Source organism: Molothrus ater, chromosome 3 (assembly GCF_012460135.2).
Source record: "Molothrus ater isolate BHLD 08-10-18 breed brown headed cowbird chromosome 3, BPBGC_Mater_1.1, whole genome shotgun sequence".
In the NCBI taxonomy this organism is placed as follows: Eukaryota; Metazoa; Chordata; class Aves; order Passeriformes; family Icteridae; genus Molothrus; species Molothrus ater.
The window spans coordinates 61,770,745-61,794,765 of record NC_050480.2 but is presented as its reverse complement, the minus strand read 5'-3'; the positions used below and the strand labels follow the sequence as shown (position 1 = coordinate 61,794,765).

At 40.1% G+C, this 24,021-nt stretch overlaps 1 protein-coding gene across 3 annotated transcripts in view; it reads left to right on the top strand.

Annotated features, from left to right (window-relative positions):
* Positions 1–17,854, top strand: part of NKAIN2 (sodium/potassium transporting ATPase interacting 2) — a 525,471-nt gene extending 507,617 nt beyond the window's left edge. For 2 of the 3 annotated variants that reach the window (XM_054514433.1, XM_054514432.1), the window contains exons 6-8: positions 9,917–9,998; positions 13,442–13,699; positions 14,796–17,854. In XM_054514433.1, the coding sequence (XP_054370408.1) occupies positions 9,917–9,998; positions 13,442–13,514 (155 nt within the window). In that variant the 3' untranslated portion in view covers positions 13,515–13,699; positions 14,796–17,854. The remainder of the gene's footprint in view (positions 1–9,916; positions 9,999–13,441; positions 13,700–14,795) is intronic. The other variant, XM_036404578.2, reaches the window with a different exon arrangement.
* Positions 17,855–24,021: the final 6,167 nt, after the last annotated feature.

The following is a 24,021-nucleotide window of genomic DNA, read 5'->3' as shown; positions in this document are numbered from 1 at the left end:
TGGAGAGCTGCGATGCCACCAGGAACATTTAGGAAATTCCCTGACATACCTTTACAACATCAATCTTTTGCACATATCAATAGCTGGTTCCTGTGTTATTATTTCCAGTCATGTCCTGTCTGGGAGGGGCCCCTCATGGAGCAGAAGGCTGGTGTTGAGCATCTTGTTCTGCTCGGCACAGAGCACAGGCAATCTTTGTCCCCTAAGGTGTGTGTGCTCGCTGCTTCCGAGGCACAGGCTGAAAACGTCTGAGCTGCAGAGTGCAGGCTGAAGCACAGGGGAGCAAGTTTATGGCAGGAAGATATGACAAGTGAAACCGGCTGCATTTGAGATGCAAATGGAGCTGAGCAGTCCAAGGTGTCACAGGGCTTGGCAGACATTACACAGCCTGCTCTGTGATCATTTGGCACAGCACTGCAGAGAGAAACAAACTTAAAAGCTCTGAGGAGGTGCAGTTTGTTTAAATAATGGCAAGTAATTAGTCTGAAGACAAAATCAGTGATGGCATTTTATAATTACAATTAATTTAAAGGTTAATTTCCTTTGGTGCTAAAGTCTTATTTAAAACATTTACCAGGAAGGGAAATTAGGATGTTACTATCTAGATGCATAGAATGCTTCTGGGAATCCATGCCTATTATCACTAGAAAATTAGGTTAGACTCAAAGTGGGAATTTCAATTCATTTTAGTGTATAATAGATGGTGGTCAGGGCCTTGAGTCAGAAGGGTTGCTTAGGGTAGACTGTATGATTTGCATTTTCTTTGTTTGTGGGATTAATTGCAAATGTTTCTAACAAAAGGGCTGGGTTTATACATGAACAAGCTCGACATGAAAAGAAAATTGGTTATGGATTGCTGCCTTCGTAACTAATGAAGTTGATGTTCAAGGAATCCCTAGGAGACGGTGTTGTGGTATGAGGCAAATATATAAATAAAATCACACAAGGGAAAATGGTGGTACTGCTGGCTTCATCTCTGATGATTTCTTTTCTCCCTCTCTTGTCTCCCCTGCCACTCCCCTTGCATTCATCACCACCTCCTATGGGGATTGTCAACCCCAAGTTTAAAAATGTCTAAATAACGTAACGTAAAACTTGAAGGAAGTAACACTTCCATTCCAGCAGTTCATCACAATGCAATACTTCTTAATAAAATCATTGCATTGTAACAGCCAGGGAAATATACTTACCTTACATAATTTTTTTTTAAACTATAGACCACACTATTTTTACCTATTCAGGACTGGCATTGCAGAAGTGTTGGAAAAGATCTGCGCATGTCAATAGTGAATGAACTGCTAACATCTGTTTTTTTGAAGATACATTTCATACCAAACCATTGGAAAAATATTACTCATCATAAATTATTTATTTCAGGAGAGGAACACAAAGGCATTCACACCATGAAACAATGTCCCAGGCAGTCGTGTCAAGCCAGTGGCAGAAATTAGGTAGTAACTAGTGATGGTTCTGATAACAAAGGCTACAGATCATTTGAAGCAATGCTCAGGTTGTTGATGCAGCTGAATAGGTTGTGGTCTTCCTAGACAGACATGGAAATGTTTTGACATTGAAAAATAGACAAAGCTCATATTCAAAATCAGGAAAAAATTAGCAAAATCTGAAACTCTCCACAAGCTGAAAATTGCTTGCAAAATACTTTCAGGCATGTTTTGTCCTACTGCTGGTGAAAGACTCCATTTCAACATCAGTCCTTTCCTGCTACTTTGCACTGAACATGGACGGCTGTCTTTGGAAGGACACCCTCCAATGGGGCGCATCTGGTCCTTCATCCCCTGAGGAGGAAGAGAGGCAGTTTGGATTCTGAAGAGGAACAGCCTGCAAGTGGCCATGTGGGGCTGCTGGCCCCCTTCCCCACCCTGGTGTCCCACCCTTTGAGGGCAGCTGACTGCCTTCTTAGGGTTTCAACCAAGATTAGTGGGTGAACAATAGGTCCCGGCCATCCAAGCTCGCTCCAGGCTGACAGATAGCAGAGTCTTTGAGAGGAATGGTGATGAGCTGCTGTGGGTGGACCAGACTAATTAATTATTTCCAGTGGCCCTGCGAAGGACACCTGCCCACAGCCTTAGTGTCCTTCCTGCTGAGACATCCAGTGTGAGCTCCTTGCAGTTTCCTACATGCCATGAACATAGCTTTGTACTACATTATTTTTATCAGCATGACTCCTGTTAAAGTTTTCCTTATTGCTTTTCCTTTCAAATATCTAGATAGGTCTTCATTAGCATTGGTTTGTTAACTTTCATAGATTTGAGCCTTAATTCTCCCCTTTGTTGCACCTACTAATGACTCTTTTTCTAATTTATTAATGTGGCAGTCACACTTGGAGGCCACTGCCCCAGGCATTTTCTTTTTCCTTCTTTTTTTCTTTTTCTTCTCTTTATTGCTCACCCCTAGCAGTGATCTGGCTAAGAACAATTTTTACTAACGACTCATTTGATAACTTCTACAATAATTCAGTCTACCACACATTTAATTCTTAAAATGATTTGTCAGTCAAAATCTATATTGCAGGGCTATATTTTTTTGCTCAGCACTTAGGGATGAAAATTTGAAAGCAAATAACTATTATCCAGCAATGCTCAGGTCTATCCAGTTTAGAAAAATAATATATTGTTCAGACTGTTATTGTTCTCTTAGCTTATTATTGTTCTCTTGCTCTCTTAGCCAAGTGCAGGTCTTTTACTGATTCTTTCACTGATTCTTTCTTTACTAAGCATCAGACAAGCCCCAGTGCAAGTTTGGAGACAATCCTTGCAAAGCCTTGCAGAGGTCAGGCAGCAACCCTATTACCAGGTGTACAGGCTGACAGGTGGCTTGCTGTATTTGTCAGGTATAAAAGGCAGTGTTGGTCATTTCAGTCCAGTACTTCTCATTGCTGCAGCTATGCTCCAGTTTTTTCCGCCTGCCCTTTGGTTCTTATTCCTGCCTGCCTTATCCCTGGTCCCAGTTTCTGCCTTCAGCTACCTTGGGCTCATGCCTACCAGGCCTTGGTTGGTTATTTCTGACTTCTGGCTCCTTTCTGCTCAGCAAGGACCTTGGTACCTGTCCTCTCAACATGGTTCCCACTGTTGGCCAGCCCTGCCTTGCAGAGGCCTTGCTCCAGAGCATGGTCTTCCTCATGTCATGGTCCAAGAATCTGCTACTGACCAGACGCCTTCTCCACCTGCAAATCTGAGACAAATTGTGACTTGTCTAATTTCTGGACCCACAGCACCATTCATCTTGGTATTTTCTGCTGGGTACAACCATGAGCTGGATACACCTGGAAAGTAATATCTGCATATCTGTTGCTTGATAATTATAGGGAACAACAGGCAGAGATCCCTGCCTGTATTTCTGTGAGAGCAGAAACACCAGATCATGTTTATTAGACTTGACAAACCTGAGTACCTCCCCACTCCTACAACTTATCTCAGAAGAGCTGATAAAAGACTCAGCCAGGGGATCAGCAGAAACAGAGACAGAAGAAGATGCTGCCTTACACCAACAAGAAGCATGATAAAAGGAGAAAAAATTGGAGGACAAGGCCCTGTGAAGCAAAAACTTACTGAATAATTTTGATTATCATACAAGTAAACAGCATGAAAATAGTGGCAGTGGAGCAAAATCTGAGCTGAGAAACTCCATCAAAATTTGTGTAAGGGCTTCCCTTTGCAGCTCCAGTGGCCATTGTAGAGCTCACAAATGCCATGAGGTTACAGTTTCAAAATCTGAGGGTTTATATTCACCTTGCAAATGGCTGAGCTGAGAGCACTCACAGGCCCTTCATTACTGACTGCTTGGCAGAAGTGCTGCTCATTGCACCACAAGAACTGGACCTCATGTCCAAGTCCTTATGCCATTTCTGAATCCTCCTGTGACAGCAGAAAGGGCACAGCCTCATGTGCTGGCAGATGTCTCCTTCCCCATGTTTCCCTGGTGTTTGGCTATACTGTGGTTTGAGAGCCTAAATCACTGTGTACTCAGCACAAAGACCAATAATGTTTGATTATCATTGTAAACAAACTTTATGGAGATCACATTCAAGCAAATCTCCTCCTGTGTGCTATTTTGTGGAACAGCCACCAGACCATGCTCACAGCATAAAAAGGCAGTAGCACTGAATTGTTTGGAAGTGTCTTCACCAAACGGAGAGCTGGATACCAGGATACTGGCAAAACTGCAAGAGCAAAGGTGTCCCCATATGTTTTTTAATATTTTTGCCCCATATGTCATTTCCAAGGTATTAAAATGAAACTTAATTTTACTCCTCTCCATTTACTTTTTTTTTCTCAATTTGGCCAGTTTTTAGCTACCACTATTTGTGCACAGCTCTCTCTTGACTCACGTCCTCACTCCTGCACCAGCATTGCTTTCAGTAATGTTATTAGCTGTAGTTTGTTTGCCATCTCTCCTTTCTTCTAGCTACACCTGCAGTGATGTTCCTTGTTGTGGCAGTGAAGCTCAATGCCAGCACTTCAGAAACCTGAGTCCAGGGAGCCACATCTTTGGCCTCTGGAGTGATTGCAGATAAATTTAAGACCTTGCAGGTCAGATGTAGGATATGAGCACCATGTGTTGTCTCTCTGCTCTACCACACAGGAAATATGTCCAGTCATGGCATGCACCTCCATGGTCATTAACTCTTTTTTTTTAAAGGTGTCATCTTTATCATGGGTAATTCTAGGTTTTTTAATATTATTTTAGTAGATGCATGAATATATTTAAGGACCATTGTAATGCCAAGCACTGGGGTCTTTTTTCTGCATCGCATTTTAGTGGTCCTTCTATGTACTGTAGACTTCCAGAAATGGAAAATGAGAAACCCATTTATGCCTCTCATCCTGTCCTGAGGTACAGCAGAAACAGTGGCGACTCTGACCATGAGCAGAGGTTGAAATTTCACATTCCTGTGGGTAATTATTGATAGAAAATATGTCCCTAATTTAAGCCATATGTCTTGTGCTACGCTTGTAACAGTCATATGTCTGACAAGACCCTTAACACAAGCAAAAGAAGAAAATTACCTGATTTTTTTATAACACATATTTCAGATAAGTAGTACTGCTATTATCCTATTCAAGTTCAGCTAGGAAAATAAAAATTTCAGCTCACAATATTTCAAAGATGGGTTTGCACGGCCAGGTTTTGAGGGGGCCACAGGGGTGTGTTCTGTGAATATCTACTAGAAGTTTCTCCTGTGGCTTCTGACAGAGCCAATGCCAGACATCTCCAGGATGGACCTACTGCTGGCCAAGGCTTGGCCTGTCAGTGACAGCGGTAGTGCCTGTGGGATAATATATTAAAAAAGGAAAAAATCTGCACAACAACTCCAGCTGAAGAGTGGAATGGGAGTGAGAGCAACAACTCTGCAGACCCCAAGACCAATGGAGGAGGAAGAGCTGCTGCAGGCACTGAAGCAGAGATCCCCCTGCAGCCCCTGGTGCAGACCACGGTGAGGAGCTGTGCCCCTGCAGCCCAGGGAGGGCCATGGGGGAGCAGAGATCCACCACAGCCCATGCAGGACCCCAGGGCAGAGCAGGTGGGTTCCCAAAGGAGGCTGTGACCCTGTGGGGAGCCTGTGCTGGAGCAGCCTCCTGTAAGGATCTGTGGCCTCATGGAGAGAGGAGCCCACACCAGAGGGTGTGGGCCACACAGGGTTGCTGGCAGGACTTGTGACCCTGAGGGGGCACCCACTGGAGCAGGCTGCTCCTGAAGGACTGCACCCCAAGGAAGGGACCCATTGGAGCAGTTTATGAAGAATTATAGCCCATGGGAAGAATTCACATTGGAGAAGTTTGTGGAGGACTGTCTCCCATAGGAGGGACCCCACACTGGAGCAGAAGAAGCATATAAGGAGATCTCCCCCTGAGGAGGAAGGGAGACTTGTGATGAACTGGGCACAACCCTCATTCCTCATTCCCTCATTCACTGGGGTGAAGAAGGCAGAGAATCAGGAGTTTAACCTGGGAAGAAGGTTTAATATTTGGCTCTATTTCTCATTATACTGCTCTTCTTTGGTAATAATTCAAGGCTATCTTGCCTGTGATGGTAATTGCTGAGTGATCTCTCCCTGTCTCTATCCAGACCCATGAACCTTTTGTTACATTTTCTCTCTCTTATTCAGCTGAAGAGGGAAGCAACAGAGTGGCTTTGGTGGACAACTGGTGTTCATCCAGGGTCAACCCACCACAGAAGGAATTGTATTATGCTTGTTAGTTCATGTGTGCTTTTACTAAAGTGAAACCCAACATGAGCTTCTTGTGATAACAGTGACATGTAAGATGAATGTACGATAGAGTAGTCAAAAAAAGTGTTTGATGTATGAGGCTAAGGATGGACACCTCTGTACTGATTCAGCTAATGAGCCTTGTTTTATTCATCTGATGTTATGGCTGCTAGGAATGTATCAGTTGTATGACATTTCAGTGACCTTTCAGGCACAGCCAGGATAAAATGCCTCCAGAAAGGGCAGCCTGCTGCATGCTTTAAGAAACCAGCTCAGAGTCCACAGGGAGCTTTTAGCACCGTCTGGACACCACAGGGTTTGCAGTGCTGAGAAGCAGCCGCCATGAAGAAACCTTGCTGCAAACAAATTGATGAAATCTTTTTGTGCTGGAGTTCACTTTCTATTACCTTCCTTCACCTACCTTGCAAAGCTTGTTGTTGCCTGCAAGAAGCCACTGTATGTCTCCAGTGAGGTCATGGTCATACTCACTGTCCTGCCATCGTTTGGTTACACACATGGGAGCTTCTGTAGTGAGCTGAACACAGAAATGTGTCTACGACCTTGCTTTGTTTGTAACTTGGCAATCTGGCTTACTAACACTCTGTGCTTGCTCTGTACAGCAGGGCAAAGCCACCATGCACAAAGAGGTATTCAGCACGCATCTTTCCTTCATGCTCACACAAAATCATTTTTCTCAAAGAAATCTTTTTCTTAACACATTGGTTTAGCTTTCTGAAAACAGCCCTGAAGACAAGCTTTTGCCCCACATCTGCAAAGCAGAGTGTCTATGCCTGCAGCTTACTAATAATGTTTTGCAGGTTGCTTGAAATAAAATGTTCTAGGGAAGTACAGAAGAAATGCAAAGCTGGACAAATGAGTATAAGCAATATCCCTAAAGTGACATGAGTTGACAACAGTGAGGCACTTGATCCAACACAGGCATTTTCTGACTTGTGTTGTCAGGGATCAAGAGCAACAAAATGAAAAGAAAATTGGGCAAGCAAACAGCAAACCGTACCTGCAGCAAAACATACGTCCATTCTTTTTTCTGCAATCTTTGTATTTGAATGGGGGGGGGGGGGTCCTCGCAGCTTAACACTTCACTAAACAATATTCTTCATTTTCTGCCTGTAAACTTAATGTGTTCCCAAAGACATGATAACATTTTGATAAAGGTATTCTGATGGTTACAGACATTGATTAAGTGAAATGCAACAAATAGCATTTGTCTTTATTTTAGCAAGATTTTGACATTATAAAAGGTTTGCAAGATGTTCAGAAAAGTACTGTCCAGATGCAGTCAGCAGAGGTGGAGTGCAAAACTGTTTAAAATTCTAATTGAAATGTAGTTATAAAGCAGACGGGACATTTCAGATGGGATCCCACTGGAACCTCAGCTAGGGAAATAATTCTCTTCATTATTTTTATTAACAACAATGAGGATAGAAGAGAGATCGTGTGTAAAAAATTAAAGATTAAACTAGACTGGGAAGGGTACAAGCACTTGTGAATATAGGATTAGAAGTCAAAATAATCTTGAGAAGTGGCTTGAAATCAAGAAGGTGAAATTCAGTACAGACAAATACAAAAGAACTCTTGTGAGGAAGAATCAATCATCTTCAAATAAAATATGGACTAGGCTAGGCTAAAGTTAGTGACAAAACAAAAAATAAAGAGCTGATTATTAAGCTTTGTGTGATGCAGTTGAAAAAAGAAGTTGGAAACCAAACCCAAATGACACAAAGCAAGAAGAACAAAAACAAGAAAATAAATCCCAACCAAACATGCAAAACCCCAAAACCTACTGAATTATTTCAGGTAATGAACAGAAGACTGTATGGCAGTTGTCCCAGTTAGTCCTGATTTGTGCACCCCACTGTAAGAAAAACATAAGTAAACTGAGGAAGGATCTTCAGGCTTCAAAATGTAGAGGCTTGGACAACATGAGCTGTGAAAAAAATTTGAAATAACTAGGTTTGCTTAAACCTGAAAACAATGGATGGCATGAAATACTTTTTTTAAAGGTTTAAAAACAGTTATAAGAGAAAAAAATGGCTCATTTTTCTTCATATCCATAGGGAGAAAAGGCCAAAATATAGATAAGTAGTTAATTTGCAGGAAATTACATTTAAATTAGACATTAGGAAATTAGGCACAAGGAAAAGCAACACGGAGAGGCTATAGAACCTCCTTCATTAGAGATGTCAGGGATTAATTTAGTAACACATCTTTCTGGGATAGGAATACACATAATGCTGCTGCAGGGCACAGAAATAGCTAAATTATTTCTGCAGGGGCCATTCTTGCCAGCAATGAATGACTTTATGACAGATTCAACATGTGTGCAGTTGCAATGGAGACATACTGTACCCAGGAAGTCCAGTGGTTTTGGTAGCTCTTTGCTTGCAGAGTAAGTGGTAAATGGAGGCGTACAAGAATTTGATTTTTTGGTAAATGTCTGGAATGGCTGAAACTGTATTGATAAGTGTGACTAAGTGTGGCACAAATTGGGGGGTACCTTAGTATTAAACAACTAATAAATGCAAGTGTTAAAGAGTCCAACAACTGTGGAAGTTATCAAACCATGTAAATTTAATTTTTTGTTGTTTATGGCTGTAACTGCATTTTAGATCTACAAGAAAGTGTTGTCTATCAAATAGCCTTTTTTTTTCTTTTTATTTTTTTCTTTTTGCTTTTAATGTACACAGAGCCAGTCTGTCAGTAGCAGTGACCAGACATGTGAAAAATGCACTTCCATACCCGAACTCTTTGGCCCTTTTCTATCAAAGTAAAGTCCAATTCAGATCTGTGATGTAAGAGACAATATTTCAGGGATGAGAACTGCCCCCAGATAACCCCTGTAAGCGGATAGTTGAATCTCCTGGGACAAAAGAAGCAAATGGCACCCTTTTACCTGTGCAAAGAAAGTGTTTTAGCAGAGATATAGGGGTCTTGGGCTCAGATGAGATTGAATTATACTGGAAATTGTTTAAAACAAACATGAGAAGGCCATCAGGAGCTGGAAATTGTGTGAATTAATAAATAACTCCCACCCTACAACCTTCTTGCAGACCTTCAGCATCTTGAGAGAAATGCAGGTTTCCTTACATCTATGAAATTTCATCTCTGAAGCTCAGATAAATTGTTCCAACTCTCTGTTCATGCATTTCAACCCAAATGTCAAAACAGGGAATCAGAGAAACTTCTGTCTCTCAGACAGAGTTGGATCAATGTACTCCCTCCTCTACATCCTCTACTGAGCCATGGTATGACAGCAAGCCAGCCACAGTAATCACAGTCAGAAGCAATGCATTCGTGCCAATAAACAAATTGTTTTCAGCAGTTCTAATGTCTAAATAGCATGTTGTTTTGTATTAGTGAGGTGGTCTACTTGAAAAAGAGGGAGGTGTGGCTATTTTTGGTGGAAAGATGGTTGTTATAAATCCTTTACTGTTTTTATGTGGTTTTAAAATTGAATGGATTTTAAAAGTAAAGGGGAAAAAGGGGATACTTTGCCTTTCTTTACTTTTTTACTGTTTTTCTGTATCTTCCCAATTAGCTGGTCTAATATTAAGAGATTATTAGAGGACCTGTCAAAAATAATCTGTGTACTGGATGGTTCTTGAATGATAGTGCCTATCAGTTCTGAAAAGATGTTGCTAATGAAAGCAATTTCTCCCCTTTCAGTTGATTTCATAGGTGGATTTGACTCTTATGGCTATCAAGGTCCACAGAAGACATCTCATTTACAGCTGCAGCCCATGTATATGTAAGTACTTAACTTCTAGGATATTCAGCAGAGTGGCAGCCTGATATTAAAGGATCATTAAGCTGAAAGATGGCATGACTTAAAAATTCAGAACAGTCAGAAGCCTTTTTTGATGGACTGAATTAAAGTTACACTTAGGAACCAACATTACTCTTGTGTTGAATTATAATGATTTCTTAGGGCAGGATATCATGTGTCACAGTTGTTCAAACAGCATCCAGCTCTCACCTGATTTTTCCCCATTTTCATTCAGGCAGGTTCCACTCAGAGACAGTGACAATTTGGTGTAGAAAAAACACTAATCATATGTGACAAACCTTGGCTGTGAAAAAAAGTGGATTTTTATGAAGTTTTATCAAAAGTTCAGCAACTTGCAAATTTAGTGGATGCATTTAGAGAGCATCTGTTCACCAAGGCACCTCTGTACCTCATTTCCAGTTTCCACATTTAAAAAAGCCAAAACAAATGTAACAACATATGGCTTTTAAAACTAGTTTGAATAGAAGACAGTATTTTACCTAACCATTGAGTGACAACTCCATCTCAGAGTGCAGTCTGATATGTTTGGGAGTTAAATGAATAAGCAAATCTCAGCTCATACACACAGCTGGAGTATATTCACACTAGATCTGATGCGCCACCATAGACCAGCCCAGGAACAATCGTCTCCAAATATTTCTTGTACTGATATCAACTGAAATGCAGAACAGTCCTGACTGCCCAGATAAATCTTACCTTACTGCTGCAGCCTTTGGAAATATTTTTTATTTGCCATCAATGCCCTACATACTAAAAGCACAGCATCACAGAACTCATAAAGGGGCAACAGTTATGTTTTTTCCTTTGTTTCTCATCTGAGCATTTCTTTTGTGGAAAAGAACTAAATTCAAGCAAACAGTAGCCATCCTAACACACAATTCCACTCACCTCTGAATGCAATTTCATTTCTTCGGATTAGTGGAAGTAAGTCTACTAATGGATTAGTGTACTTGTTAATGGAATCTTGCATTTACTCCTTTATCAGTGGTACAATCTGTTCTGCGTTGGTGTTTGGAACTGGGCCCTTCAGGAGCTTTGCTAGGAGCTTTTTAATAATCTCAAATTACAATGGTGCATATCTCCAATGTCGTCTCAGCTTCAGCTTCCCATCTGTCTGTGCTCAAGTAAATATTTTTCACCTGCACTTTTGGCACAGTGCTGCACATTTAGAAAATGTTATTTCCTTCATAGTATTATATGAGGTACATAGGTACTTAGAACAATTCTAATCCTATCTCTTTCTCAGTATACCATATCTTGTCATCAACATATGGAGCCCTCTAGCTATTATCCCATTCTCTTTATGCTCTCAGTGTTTCTTCCAGAACAGCAGATTGCATTTACTATGCATCTTCATACTGACTGGAAAGAAAGCTAGACCTGTGAAAAGAAAAGAAGGCAATAGCTTTAAGCCTGTAGCTTAGATGAAGAGATAGATGAACAATCCATGTTAACTGTGTTCTCTCTTATTCCGATGCTGCATGCTCACTGGAGTATAGGTGATTTAGCTGTCTTAAACAAGAGACAGAAATCAGAATGTGAGTGGACATTTTGTCCAATCAACGCACAAAAGCATTGCCATGTCCCAGCCGCAGTCAAATAAAGACACTTCATGTTTCCCTCTGACTGTAGAGTGTTTGACAGGGCTCTCTAGGATTGCTACAGTCTGTCCTTAAGAAGATTTTATGGCATTTAGGAATACCTTTCTTTATTTACAGCTGAGGCACACTAGGAACACATGCATATGTATTCACATTGCAGTTGCTCTGTAAATGTAGGCAGTCCATTAGGTAGTGGAGTGACAAATTTGAATTTAAGTTAATCAAGTCAAGGTTTGATCTGCTTGTAGCACTATTTACAGCAATAGTATGTATTAGAAATCAAAACATGCTGATATGATAACAGCAGGCCTTTAAAATACTTGGTATTTTAAAGCTTTATTTGTTGGGAGGAAAGATTTGGTTCCCTATGGAGCTTGTTCCCCAAATATCACTTATGTAAGGCTTCACAGTATTCAAGGAAAGAAAGCAAAAACACAACGGGGGGGGGGGGGGGGGGGGGGGGGGAGGAGAGGAGAGGAGAGGAGAGGAGAGGAGAGGAGAGGAGAGGAGAGGAGACATATTAAGCATAATATATGGAAGATATATTATCATACCATCTAATTCCTGCAGATGATCAAGAGATCAATTTTTGCCACCACTGCATCCTGTCCTATTCAGACTCACACTGAGCACATATCTTATGGAGCTCCGGATTTATTAGAGAAATTGAACAGGAAACAGAAGCCTTTAAATCATCTGATGGCTAACTATATGCAGAGGCACAACAACAGTTTGTTCTCTGTGCTGTGGTGTGCCGGGCATGCTGCAAAATGGAAGGAGAGCATGTGGCCTCCTCTTTTAAAAGCTCACCAAAACAATATCAGCTTCTAATGGTTGTTCAGATTCTTTCAAAATACAAATTTCAACACATAGGTCAGTAATACAGAACAGAGAGCCCCCTATATATTTACCAGATTGATTCATATACAGAACTAGTACAAATCTTAAAGACATACAGAATGTTGTATTAGGTCTCAGTCATTATCCACTTCTTGCTGATGTGAATTGATTTAGTGGATTGCAATGACAGAAGTCCATCAACAGAAACTTATTTCTTTGGAAGTCAGACAGTTTTTCATCCAAGTGATTGAAAAAAAATTTAACTCCTTTATACCTGCAGTATTTAACTATTCTTCTGAAGGATAGCTGGGTTTACTAATTGCTAACTGCTAAGACATACTGTTTTGTAACCAGTTTCTTCCTGTGTGCTAAAGTTAGGACTTCATTTTGTTAATGTGGAGATTATATTGAACCTACACCAACTTACATCGGCAAATTATATTGATTTATTCAGGCTTCTCAGATTTACATTTCTATTCTGTCTTCAGGACTATTTCATCTAAAGATTTATTACTTTTTATTTGTGATTTTCATCAATCAAGCTCTACTTTTAAGAACATTCTAATTCAGTTTAAATACACATAGTCGCTTTGTGTGGTGTTTCATGAGTTATGAAAAACTACCCTAAATGAACAGGATATCTAAGGAAAAGAAAAATCTTAGTTTCTGAAAAAGAAATATTATCTTTAGGTAGTTAATTAAAGTGACTATCTCTGTCTACTGTTACCTTTAATAGTCTAGAATTATTAGATTCAGACTCACACTGAAGTTCTTTTCTCTATGTTTTAGGCTTTAAATTCCAATCACAGTTTTCCTTATCACCTCTTCCAATTTAATATTTAATTTAAATCAGTTTACTTTTTAAAGTGAAAAATATATGCAATTTAAAACTATGCTTTGGGGAAGAATTCTTATGGTGACATTTCTCTACCTGTTATAAATGGGATTTTTTTATTATTTAAGTGCCAACAGTGTGCTCTATGCTGTACAAGCCAAGAAGCCTAGACAGTCCCTTCAAAACGAATACGCTTTTTGAACAGAACGGGATGCTCATGTACCTCCTTGCAGTGTGGCCACAGCTGATGTACTCAAAAGCAGCTTCCTGGCATTCTGTGCCGGAGATGCCAGTGCTCATTTCCAGACCATGGGAGAAGGACACAATAAGATGGCGGAAATCAATTGTCAAGACAAAATTCTCCTCATGGGAGGTGACGGAGGAAGGTGACTAAACACTCCCTGACACTGATTCTGCTGCACATGGAAAAAAACAGTGGTAGTTGTGGAACAAGACTGCACTGCATGATCACTGTTCTAAAAACAGTAGGAAGGAGGGAGGGGAGAGAGATCTTTCTTTATGTTCTTCACACTGAACTTGTTTGTTCGAGAAAAGAAGAAGTGAAGCAAAAAAAACCCATGCATGTCTGATGTTGATGCCTAATGCACTGGAGAAATTGCTCAAAAGCAGTGCAGCCCTGAAGTGAAGCATGCTTTCCTCCTATTGTGAAGCCTAAGAATATTTGCAGTATCTGTATTCCTGCGCACACACACAAACACACACACACACACATATAGGCATTTGTCTAGATAATTGCACAAACTGAAAGTGCTACCGACTTCACCATTCACTGAAAGTATAAATGAAACACAAAAAAAAAAAGACACTGAAACTAGCACCCTGAGTATAACCACCATGGCACTCCACATGTTCATGCAGTACAAATCTCCTGTGTAATTATCACCTCATGTTTTGAGATTCAAACACATTTCAATAACCTACCACCTAAGCTTTCACTATCAACAAACAACAACTTGTCCACTGTCAACAAACAACATCTTGAAAGCTTTAGTTACAAAACATGGGTTTGGGACAATACTGTTAAGGTGGCCGGGCTGTGGCACTTGCATAGGGTCTCTGCTTTGTGAGTGAGCTGTGGGCAGCCTTCCCCTGCAATCCAGCTCTTCTGCCCTCATACCATGTCACTTCTTGGTTTTACAAAGACAGCTATGTATCTGATGGATTATATAAATCAGGTCATATTCCAGTTGACCCATGGACATACAGTAAAGATTATAATTAAATATAACTCCTGCCTAAGATTGTTTAGAAAACTTGTGCTGACTTCTCTAACAATGTTCCAGAGAGAGCCAGGCAGTTACTTGAGTAAACACTTTGTCTTTCTGTCCTCTTCATACCACGTGTATCTGAACTGGTTTGTGGATTACACTTGCTTGCAAAAGGGCACCAGAGCAGCAGGGCAGGGATCAGAAAAGTATATGCTGGATTATAAGTGTTGTTCTTTCTCTGTCTTTCTTCTAGGTCAAAGTAAACATGGGGACTATTCAAGGTGGGCTAGAGGACCTGTTCAAAAATCTCTTTCAGGATGGCCTCCTGGTTCTTCAAAGAGAAAATAAATTCAATTTTTGTGCTAAAAAATTGTATAAAAGCTGATTGAACAGTGAGACAGAAAACAACAGAGACCTGCAGCCTCTCTTTCTAACAGGTACTAAAGGAGACGCCCCAGAACCCCTCCTTGAACCTCCTGCCTCTCAGCACCAGAGGGACACAGCAGAGGCATTGGTGCCACCTTTTGTCCCTTTTTTCCCTTGGCCACCGCCAGCACGGCCCATCTGGATTAAGACATGAACCCAGCCCACTCAGTGCTGTGGGAGCCTCCTCCACACTCCGGGCCCGTTGAGTCTCCTCAGTCAACAACACTGAAATACCAGGATGACCTTGCAGCAGAAGTCAATAGACAGCGCATTGTTTGCCCTGAAGGCTGTACAGTTCATACTTGCCTTAACCCAACTGCGTTGCACATTATTGAAACTACGTGCAAGCTTTCTGAAGTTAACATGCTGCTGTTAATTCTGAACGATTTCTAAGTCAGTGGTTTTCTTCTGTTTGGTTTTGCTTTGTTTTCATGTCAGGGAATAAGGCTCTGTTGCTCCATGGCTCCAGAGCAACCAAGTAGAAAACTGCCAGCTGTCTGATAAGTGCTTTACTTTTGGGGCTCCACAGTGGTCAAGAAATAGTTTATAATGATTAAAAAGAAAAATAAATAAAGAAATAACTGAGACCTTTTGGGGGTAAGGATGGGGAAAGGGGTAACAGAAACTAATAATTGAACCTACTGGAAATAAGCAGCAGAAACAGTGCTTCTTAATCCCGCTGGTTTTATTTATCGCACTGTAGGTGCTTTTATAGCTATCTCTAAACATCTTTTACTAACTACAGAGACATCTGCAGATTTCTATGAACAAAGGCCAACTGAATATGTACTAGCTATGTTTACTCTTTTATATCTGATTTCAACTAAAAATTCTCTGTAAGTGAGCTTTTTTTTTCTAATTGCACCATAAGGGATCCACATATTTCATTTCTTGATTTTGGTTGGAGAGGGCAGGGAGGGACTAGTTGAGTTGAAGAAATACTGAAGACCTTTTTGTGGTATATTTGGGGGGATCTGTTGTGTGTTAGAACGTGTATTTTATCTTCCTGTATTATTGTGGCTGAAAAAAAACCTCTGTGCTGTTACGTAGTTGGCAACAAGATGCCTTTGGGAATTTTGCTAGTAGGTCAATGTGTATATGAAATACTCTGAACTCCTAGGAACATATGTTTTATTCTACATCTGATCTGTATTTTCAAGAACGTAGATGGCTTTCACTTGGAAAACCCAATATTTTGCTCAGGTTTTTCAGAAACTTGGATTGTCATTGTTTCTTTGCTCAGACCTTGCATAGACAAACGCACGCACGTACCACACCTGAGGTGACCACATAGCTTTTGAGGGCAAGAGGGAAGGTCAGCACCTGGAAATGCTCAAGGCACCCCTGAGCAACTCCCTTTTCCCTGCTGGCCAAACCCTTGCTCCAGAGGCCTCACACCACTCACCCATCCCTGTACAAGCCAGTGCCCTTTGCTGTGTCTGCATGGATGTACAGAATCACAAGCAGCAACTCTGGACAATGACAGAGGAACAGGCATTCACCAGTGAAAACAAGATACAGGACATGTTCAGGAACTATACCTACATTGATTCAGTGAGATTTATATAGATATAGATAGATATATATATATAAGTGTGTGAAGGTGTGTGTATGTCTATGTATATAAAATACACAGGACTAACTATTTTTGGGGGCTGCATCACCCAGGAAGATTCTGATGCAGTGGACCAAGGGTTCCCCTCTCAGATACTGCTGGGAATTTCATGCATGAAACATGAATGTCCCCTAGGCCTGATCCTGTAAAGCATTCATTGCTGATTTGGATCTCAAATTTAAATTTTCATACTTGAGTTCCTGAAAATATGAGTTCCTACTGGTAGAGATGCTTTTCACCTCCTAGAAACCCCATGCAACTTCCAAGTAACAGGCTGAAATTTCCCATAACTTGCAAAACTAAAAAAGTTTCTACTTTTCTGTAGTATTAAATATAGCAGATATACAGTATTAAACACAATGAAGAGGTTTAAATGGGATGAAAATGTCATAACAGGTTATTTTATCTTTCCCTGTATACCAGTTATCAAAATGATATTTCTATAAAAATCATTTTTTAACATGAAAAGAAACCAGTTTAGGCACCTAAGCAGCAATCCAATTTTCAGAAGATAATTTTTCATACCTTTCAGTGATTTCCCATGGAACAGCGGCTACTGGTAGTTAGCAATTTTAGAAGTCAGACAATTTAATGAAGTGTCTACACGTAGCTTATAGGCCTGATTTTAAATTAGAAAATTTTGGCCTTAATTTCTCTGTGTCTTAGTCTTCCCATCCATAATACGGGAATAATATGTGCCTCACAGGCTTTTTGTGAGGTCTGAATTGTTAATGTTTGTAAAATGCTTAGGAAATAGGAAGCACATCTAACTACTATGGATTGCAATATAAATGTGTATTCATATATTACATATAGAGTAGATACACACACTCACATACACACAGTATATATATATACACACATACATACCTATATGAAGTTGGTATTCATAACCTTGCTTAAGTTGCAGTTAGAGCACCACCATTAAAAAAGTTAGGACTGTTGACTACTCAACTAAATGATTAGTGGACAGATCTCTTCTGGAAGCAGTTTAGAGCACAGTAATGTGAGAATATCTGGATGGCATTTTTGATTTGTACAGCTGTATCCTCCTCAAAATCCAGTAAAGAATGTTATTTTTCTAGGCTGGGCTTTTGTTATAAACTAAAATATTCAGAAGGCAAGAGATACAATCCAAATGTGTCTTTTTTTCTTTTCTTTTTGGCATTTGTTAATTCTGAATGTATTTTTAACAAAAGTGATTTTTTTGACTTACTAGTGTAATTTGCATTTAAAAAAAAATAAATGGAAAAATATAGGTTTCCAAGCTATTCACGGCCCCCTGCTGCTATTCAGAACTTACAGGAAACTCAGAATTACTCTTCCCAGCTGAGCAACAATGCAGGATAAAGAATCCTATTACATTTACATGATGACAATCCCGATCTGCGCAGTGCATGGATGTGACAGCCCTGAATAGAAATTGCCGGGTCATGACACCATTTTAACGCTGTCATATGTACCAGGTATTTTCATTATCACTGACACTAAAAGGTTTCTTTTACAAGGCTGACTGCAACAGACTCTTTACTTAGAAAACAGGGCTGGTTTTGCCCACTCATCAGGAATTTTAAGCCCATGATAGGTATAGAGTTGCCAACAGTGTTAAGTATTGCAAAAATAATACTTGTTAAGAAGGAGCTATGTAACATGGATATTTCCTCTGCATTCATATTCTTTTATATGCTATTTATTGTCCCTACACTGAAATGATGAAATCCTGTCTTAGGCAAAATGTTTATAGAGCTCACATATATTGACAGCTTGCCTGAGGTCATTCAATAAAGGTGGAGCAGAATGATATACATTTTGAGATACTCGGTCATGCTCTCTTAGGATGACTCCTCAGAAGGAGAGTTCTTTCTTTAGGACTTTTTAGGTCTTCATAATAGTGCAAGTGATACTTTTCAGTCAGGTAAGGAGAAATGGTTTGTGCTCCACTTGCTTAATCTAAGTACCGTATACAATACTCCACTGCTGCACAGCATTTTGATTAAGTGTGGCACAGTTATGTATTGATTGTTGGATGTCTCCAGATAGGAATGGCCATTAACTCAGTGTCTGAGGCCTTTCATCATTTGCATGCTCACCTTCCACTTGAGCACATAGATAGCAGACAAAGCAAAACTCCACACTCCGTTAATCACTCCACCTTGTAATATTTTCGTTTCCAGTCCTCTGTTTTATTTTTAAAAGCAAATACTAAGAGGAGGATAGAAAGCCCATTAATAGTCTATGTGTATGTATTGCTTGCTGACTGTCTACTGATGAGTAGCTAAGATGAAAGTGATGGACTTCTTTAGTTTGTTTCCTAGCTATTCTGAATCTGGCTTCTTCCCAGCACATGTGGATTGACAGCAGACACTAAAGGTAAGCCAGGTGTTGTTGAAGAACCAATACACAGCAATACTGCAGACAGCACTGTGTCCGCTCCTTGGAGAAAGATGAAAACAGTTGTTAAGCTAATTGGTCTGCTTCAAGCTATGTGCAGTATTAAATGCAATTACAATGCATAAAAGAAACTGCCCTTTAGACTGCAATTACTCATTCACATACAGAAGTGGCACAGCACAGAATCAGTAAAAGAGATTTTCCTCCTGTAGTCACCAATATGCTTCATCTCCTGACGTGGATTGGAGAAATCATCTCTGTTTGATCTCATGTCCTGACAAGTCCCTCTGCTCAGACCTTCAACAAGAGAAGCAATCACAGCTATTTAAGGTTGAGACCTTGGCATAGCTGAGTGGTCTAGGAAGATACTGTACCAAATGTGAAGTTCTAAGTAGCACCATACATACATTTGTTGCGCATATCTTTCCATATGTACAAAAGAAGTGCATTTAAAAATGCACTTTTCCTTTATCTCTCAGAAACCAATTGAAACAGATTATATCTTTTACAAGTGTCTTCCAAAATCTTGCCAAGATCACGAAAGACATTTTTTAATAAAAAATCCAATAAAAACACCAATTTTTCTGCTCTCTGTTGAGTAGAAGGGACTTGGGACTTCCAAATGCCTTGGGATTATTATTATTTTTAGATAGATAGAAGGTATGAGAACTAAAAATAAATAATGCTTGTGGTCATCTCTGATTCAAAATTAAATCTCTACAGAAGCCATGCTTCTCCATCCACTAATGGAAAAGGATCTTTATTGCCATCTGGTACCTTATCATTTTCCCAGCTTTGCCTTTGTCCTGATGGGAAATAGGTTATGGGGAGCTTGAGGTGAAGAAGCATGTTCACATCCAGTATGTGCTCTCCAAAAGCCCCCAGTTCTGCCACACAGACGTTTCACACCTAGTTAATTTCTCTCTGTCACCATCTTCTTGTGCCATTCTCACTGTCTCTCTTCCTGAACACAGCCCTAAATACCCTCCCAAATTTACATAAAGCTCTCTGTCACACCCATTGTTTCCAACTCACACAAAGGTGGTGATGGCAGTCGTGGAGGGGAGTGTCACTGAGGATGTGTGCAAAACGACAAGAAGAGGAAGCACAAGGTTACATAGATTCTCAAAAAGCCCCAGACAGGGAGACATTTAACCAAATGTAAAGGTTGGCAGCATTACAGAAGCCAGGAGACACAGCAAGCCCTGGTAGGAATCATAATTCCATTTGCTAAAGTTATAGCTCACTGAGTTCACAGAACGTCATAAATATCCAGAGCTACAAAAGGCACAGGTGAATTAGAAGAAATTAATAAAAAATGTTTGTGAACACATTTACTGAATTAGATTCACGTTTCATTTTCTTCAAGAATTTTCTCAGGATTGTGTTTTTCCCCCTTGCAAACATTTAGATAGCTGATTTCTATGCATGCAGGTGAATATTTTGTTCCTAGGAGAGCACACAAGTATGTGCAATTGCTTTAATTTGCACAGGATTCTCCATATTGATGCATCTGTGTACATTTGTGTTGGCTCAGTTCACTCAGTCACACATACATGCACACATACACACACCTGTTATGTGGCTATATTTTATCATGGAGATACATAACCTCACACAGTCTCTCACCTTTTCTGCTTAGTTTTTCCTATCCCTCCTCTCAAGATATTAAAAATCCTAGGTGTTTATTTTCTAGACAGGGATTTGGTACACAAAAATTATTATTTCTGATAATTACTGGATGTACAAGCATGGTGCAATCTATGAATAAACAGGACAGTCCTTTCTACAAAGGATTTATGTGATAAATAAAGTTACTAAGAACATTTCAATTAGGAAAAAAAAGAAAAATATGATCTCACAGTCCCCTCGTGCTGTTAACTTCAGTTAGTTGAAGAAGTGGGTGACCAAAACAATTCAGAAAAAGGAGAAGGTGATACAGTTATTTACAGCATTACATGTAAGAATTAAGTAAAAGAATCAGCCAGCTATATCTTACTAGGATATCCAATTAATTTATGGTAGCTCCACATGGACATATTATATCTTATCTTACATTTTAAAGGCATTTAAGACAGTAGCTATGGAAGAAGAACAAACATCAAAGGGATTACATATTGATGTAATCACAAAAGGTTGATGGATTGATTCAATTAATCAGTGACTCATTTCTAAGAGTTCTGCAGGGATTTATTTACCAAACACTTACATTGTTTATTTTGCTCTCTGGAAGGTTTGTATAGTGTCATTTTTCTTCATTATTCTTCTTGTTTCATTCATCAGTTTCTGACAAATATTTTCATGCTGATATGTGGCATGTTAGGCATGTAAATTGTCTACATTTACTGATTTAAAGCAGTACACTCCAAACTCTCAGGAACTGAGAAGTTTTATTTATTTCCCTCATGTCCAAGAAACACTAGCCATCTATAATTAATATAAAGATGTGTTTTCCATTTAATCTTTGCTGTTAGTGTCTCCTCAACATGGCAAAGATTCTTTTCAAGTGTAACCTCCTGATTAAGCTTTAGGCAGAAACTTACTAGGAAAAACATTTTGAACACTCTTGACAGCAAATAGAATAACTGTTCCCTCTTTGGTTTTTCCTTCACCCCAGCAGGTAGCAGCAATCCAGTCTAGTGAAAAGTCTCCCTGTTCATGGCAGGAGTTTTGGAACTAGATGATCTTTAGGGTTCCTTCAAACTCAAATCATTCCATGATTCTATGATTTTCTGTTTTAATGCTGTCGCAGTATGTGCTTCAAAGTCAATACATAGAAATGGCCAAATTAGGACAAGTTACAGATTTCAAAATGGCAGATACTGGGCATAATAGAGGTCTGTGAAAGATGAAGAACTGAAACCAAAAGGAAACCATTCTTTGAAAGTGTTGAGTCTCATTTGGGCAAATATTTTTACTTTAAACTCTCAGGAACACTGAACAGCTTTTTTTTTTTTTTAATTAACATATTAATTGCTTGCATACATGCAGCATGTGTGTGATTTTCAGGCATCTTCAGCAGTGGTCAAATTCTTCACTTTTAGGTGGCTAGGAACAACTTCTCAGGAAAAGTGAAAGACCACAGACCCGGTGACAAGAGCCCTGGCAGTCTGCATCATGGGACAGCCCTTCCCCAATGGATTTAGAAAACTCCACCCTACCTATTAAACCAACTGTAACAGACAGATGGAGACAGACACCTCTCAGTGATAGCGGGTGACACACACAGAAACACAGGATGTTCCCTCTGAACATCAGCAAATTCTTTCTTACTGTCAGAGTCACCGAGCACTGGCACAGATTGCCCAGGGAGGTGGTGGGGTCTCCATTCTTGGAGACTGTAAAATCTTGGCTGGACTTGGTCCTGGGCAACGTTCTGTAGGTGGCCCTGCATGAGTAGGGCTGTTGGACCCAACAGTCACCAGAGGCACAGTTGGACCCAACAGTCACCAGATTCCCTTTCCAGCCTCAACCAATCTCTGATCCTGTGATTCACCTCTCATTCAAGCTATAATTTTTCCCCATTGGAAATACTCCATCTCAAAAGGATGCAAAAATCTTCCCTTTTGGTCTGAGGTAGTCTCAGAATTAACCTTTGGAGTGAAAATAACAGGTCTGCACATTAAGAGAGAAAAAAACCCCATCAGTTTCTACAGTGCATTGGTTATTATTTTTCCCTTATGTGAGTCTCCTATAGTTGGCCAGTTGGATGAAATCCCATCTTCATTAAGGCCAGTGAGAATCTTGCTGATTGTTTCAATGAGATTTCAAGATGTCATACTTTGTGATTAAGATGTCTGAATATTTGCTATCCTTGAAAAACAAAAACCCACAGCCATTATCCTCAATAATTTTTAAACGCTCTACAAAGATTGAGATTGTTTTTTTCCCTTTTCATGCCCAGCATTTGTGAAATACATAATCTGGTGATATAAAAATTTTATCTGTACTCATTTGTGCTGACCCATATAACTTGCTCATTGCCACATTTGCGCCAGTAAAATCTTCCCATCATTCCCACTCCTCTGTGTATTTCATTTCATGTGAATGAATATCACCCAGGGTTTTAACACCCTGGGAGGCTTTCTGCAAAACATGAGCATTACGGGGAGAAATTGTGACATTTGCATAGCTATTTGGCCAATGTGATAGTAGGAATCTGCTACATAACCTCTTTTCCCCTTTATAAATACATGTTAAATATTAGTTGTAACCCAGAATTCTCAGCATAAGTATTTCACATTCTTCTAGCTTCTTGCTCAGTTGCTCAGAGCTCCTCAGACTTGATAAGATTTCCATTGAGCAAACTAATTCAGCAGCAGGGAAATTTTTGCACATAAACAGAAAGATAAAGCACCACCTCAAAAGACAGTCTAATAATATCCAGTGCTTCTAGAAATCCAATACTTTTGCCAAAGGCATTTCTCAGTCTGGAGTTTCTCCTGTGCAAAAATGCTTCTTGTTCATTAACATTACCAGTCTGAAATGCAGCTTTCCTGTGCAAAAATGCTTCTTGTTCATTAACATTACCAGTCTGAAATGCAGCTCCTGACAAAACTCTGTCTGGGTGAGACTCCCCCCCTGACAGTCACTGATGTGTACAACCCATATTCTGCTCTGTGAAACGATATAGATGGAGGAGCTAGCACTGCTCCTTCAGGCCTGTTCCCTTGAGCTTGTCTTTCTCACACCTGAGCACTAGAGACTGTTGCCCCCAACAGTCTCAGTTGCCATGGGCAGGTTGACTTATTGAGCTGCACCACTGGTGAGTGCCAATTAAAATTAAGCAGGGTCTCTACATCCTTAGTAGAAAAGCATCCAGTGCTCCAGTGGTGCTGTGCCACCTGAGCAGGGACAGATCTAGGCAAAAATGGAGTAGAGAATTCTTCAAGCAGGAGCAACCAGGAAGGGCAGCAACATCTATGTCCCTGCTCCCAGCTTCTGCCAGAGCCCCAAAAACTCCCACTCCCTGTGTTGGCTCCATCACCAGAAGCACCCAGAGCTGACCAACAGTATCATCCAAGAGGTCCCATCCTCCTGGCACCAG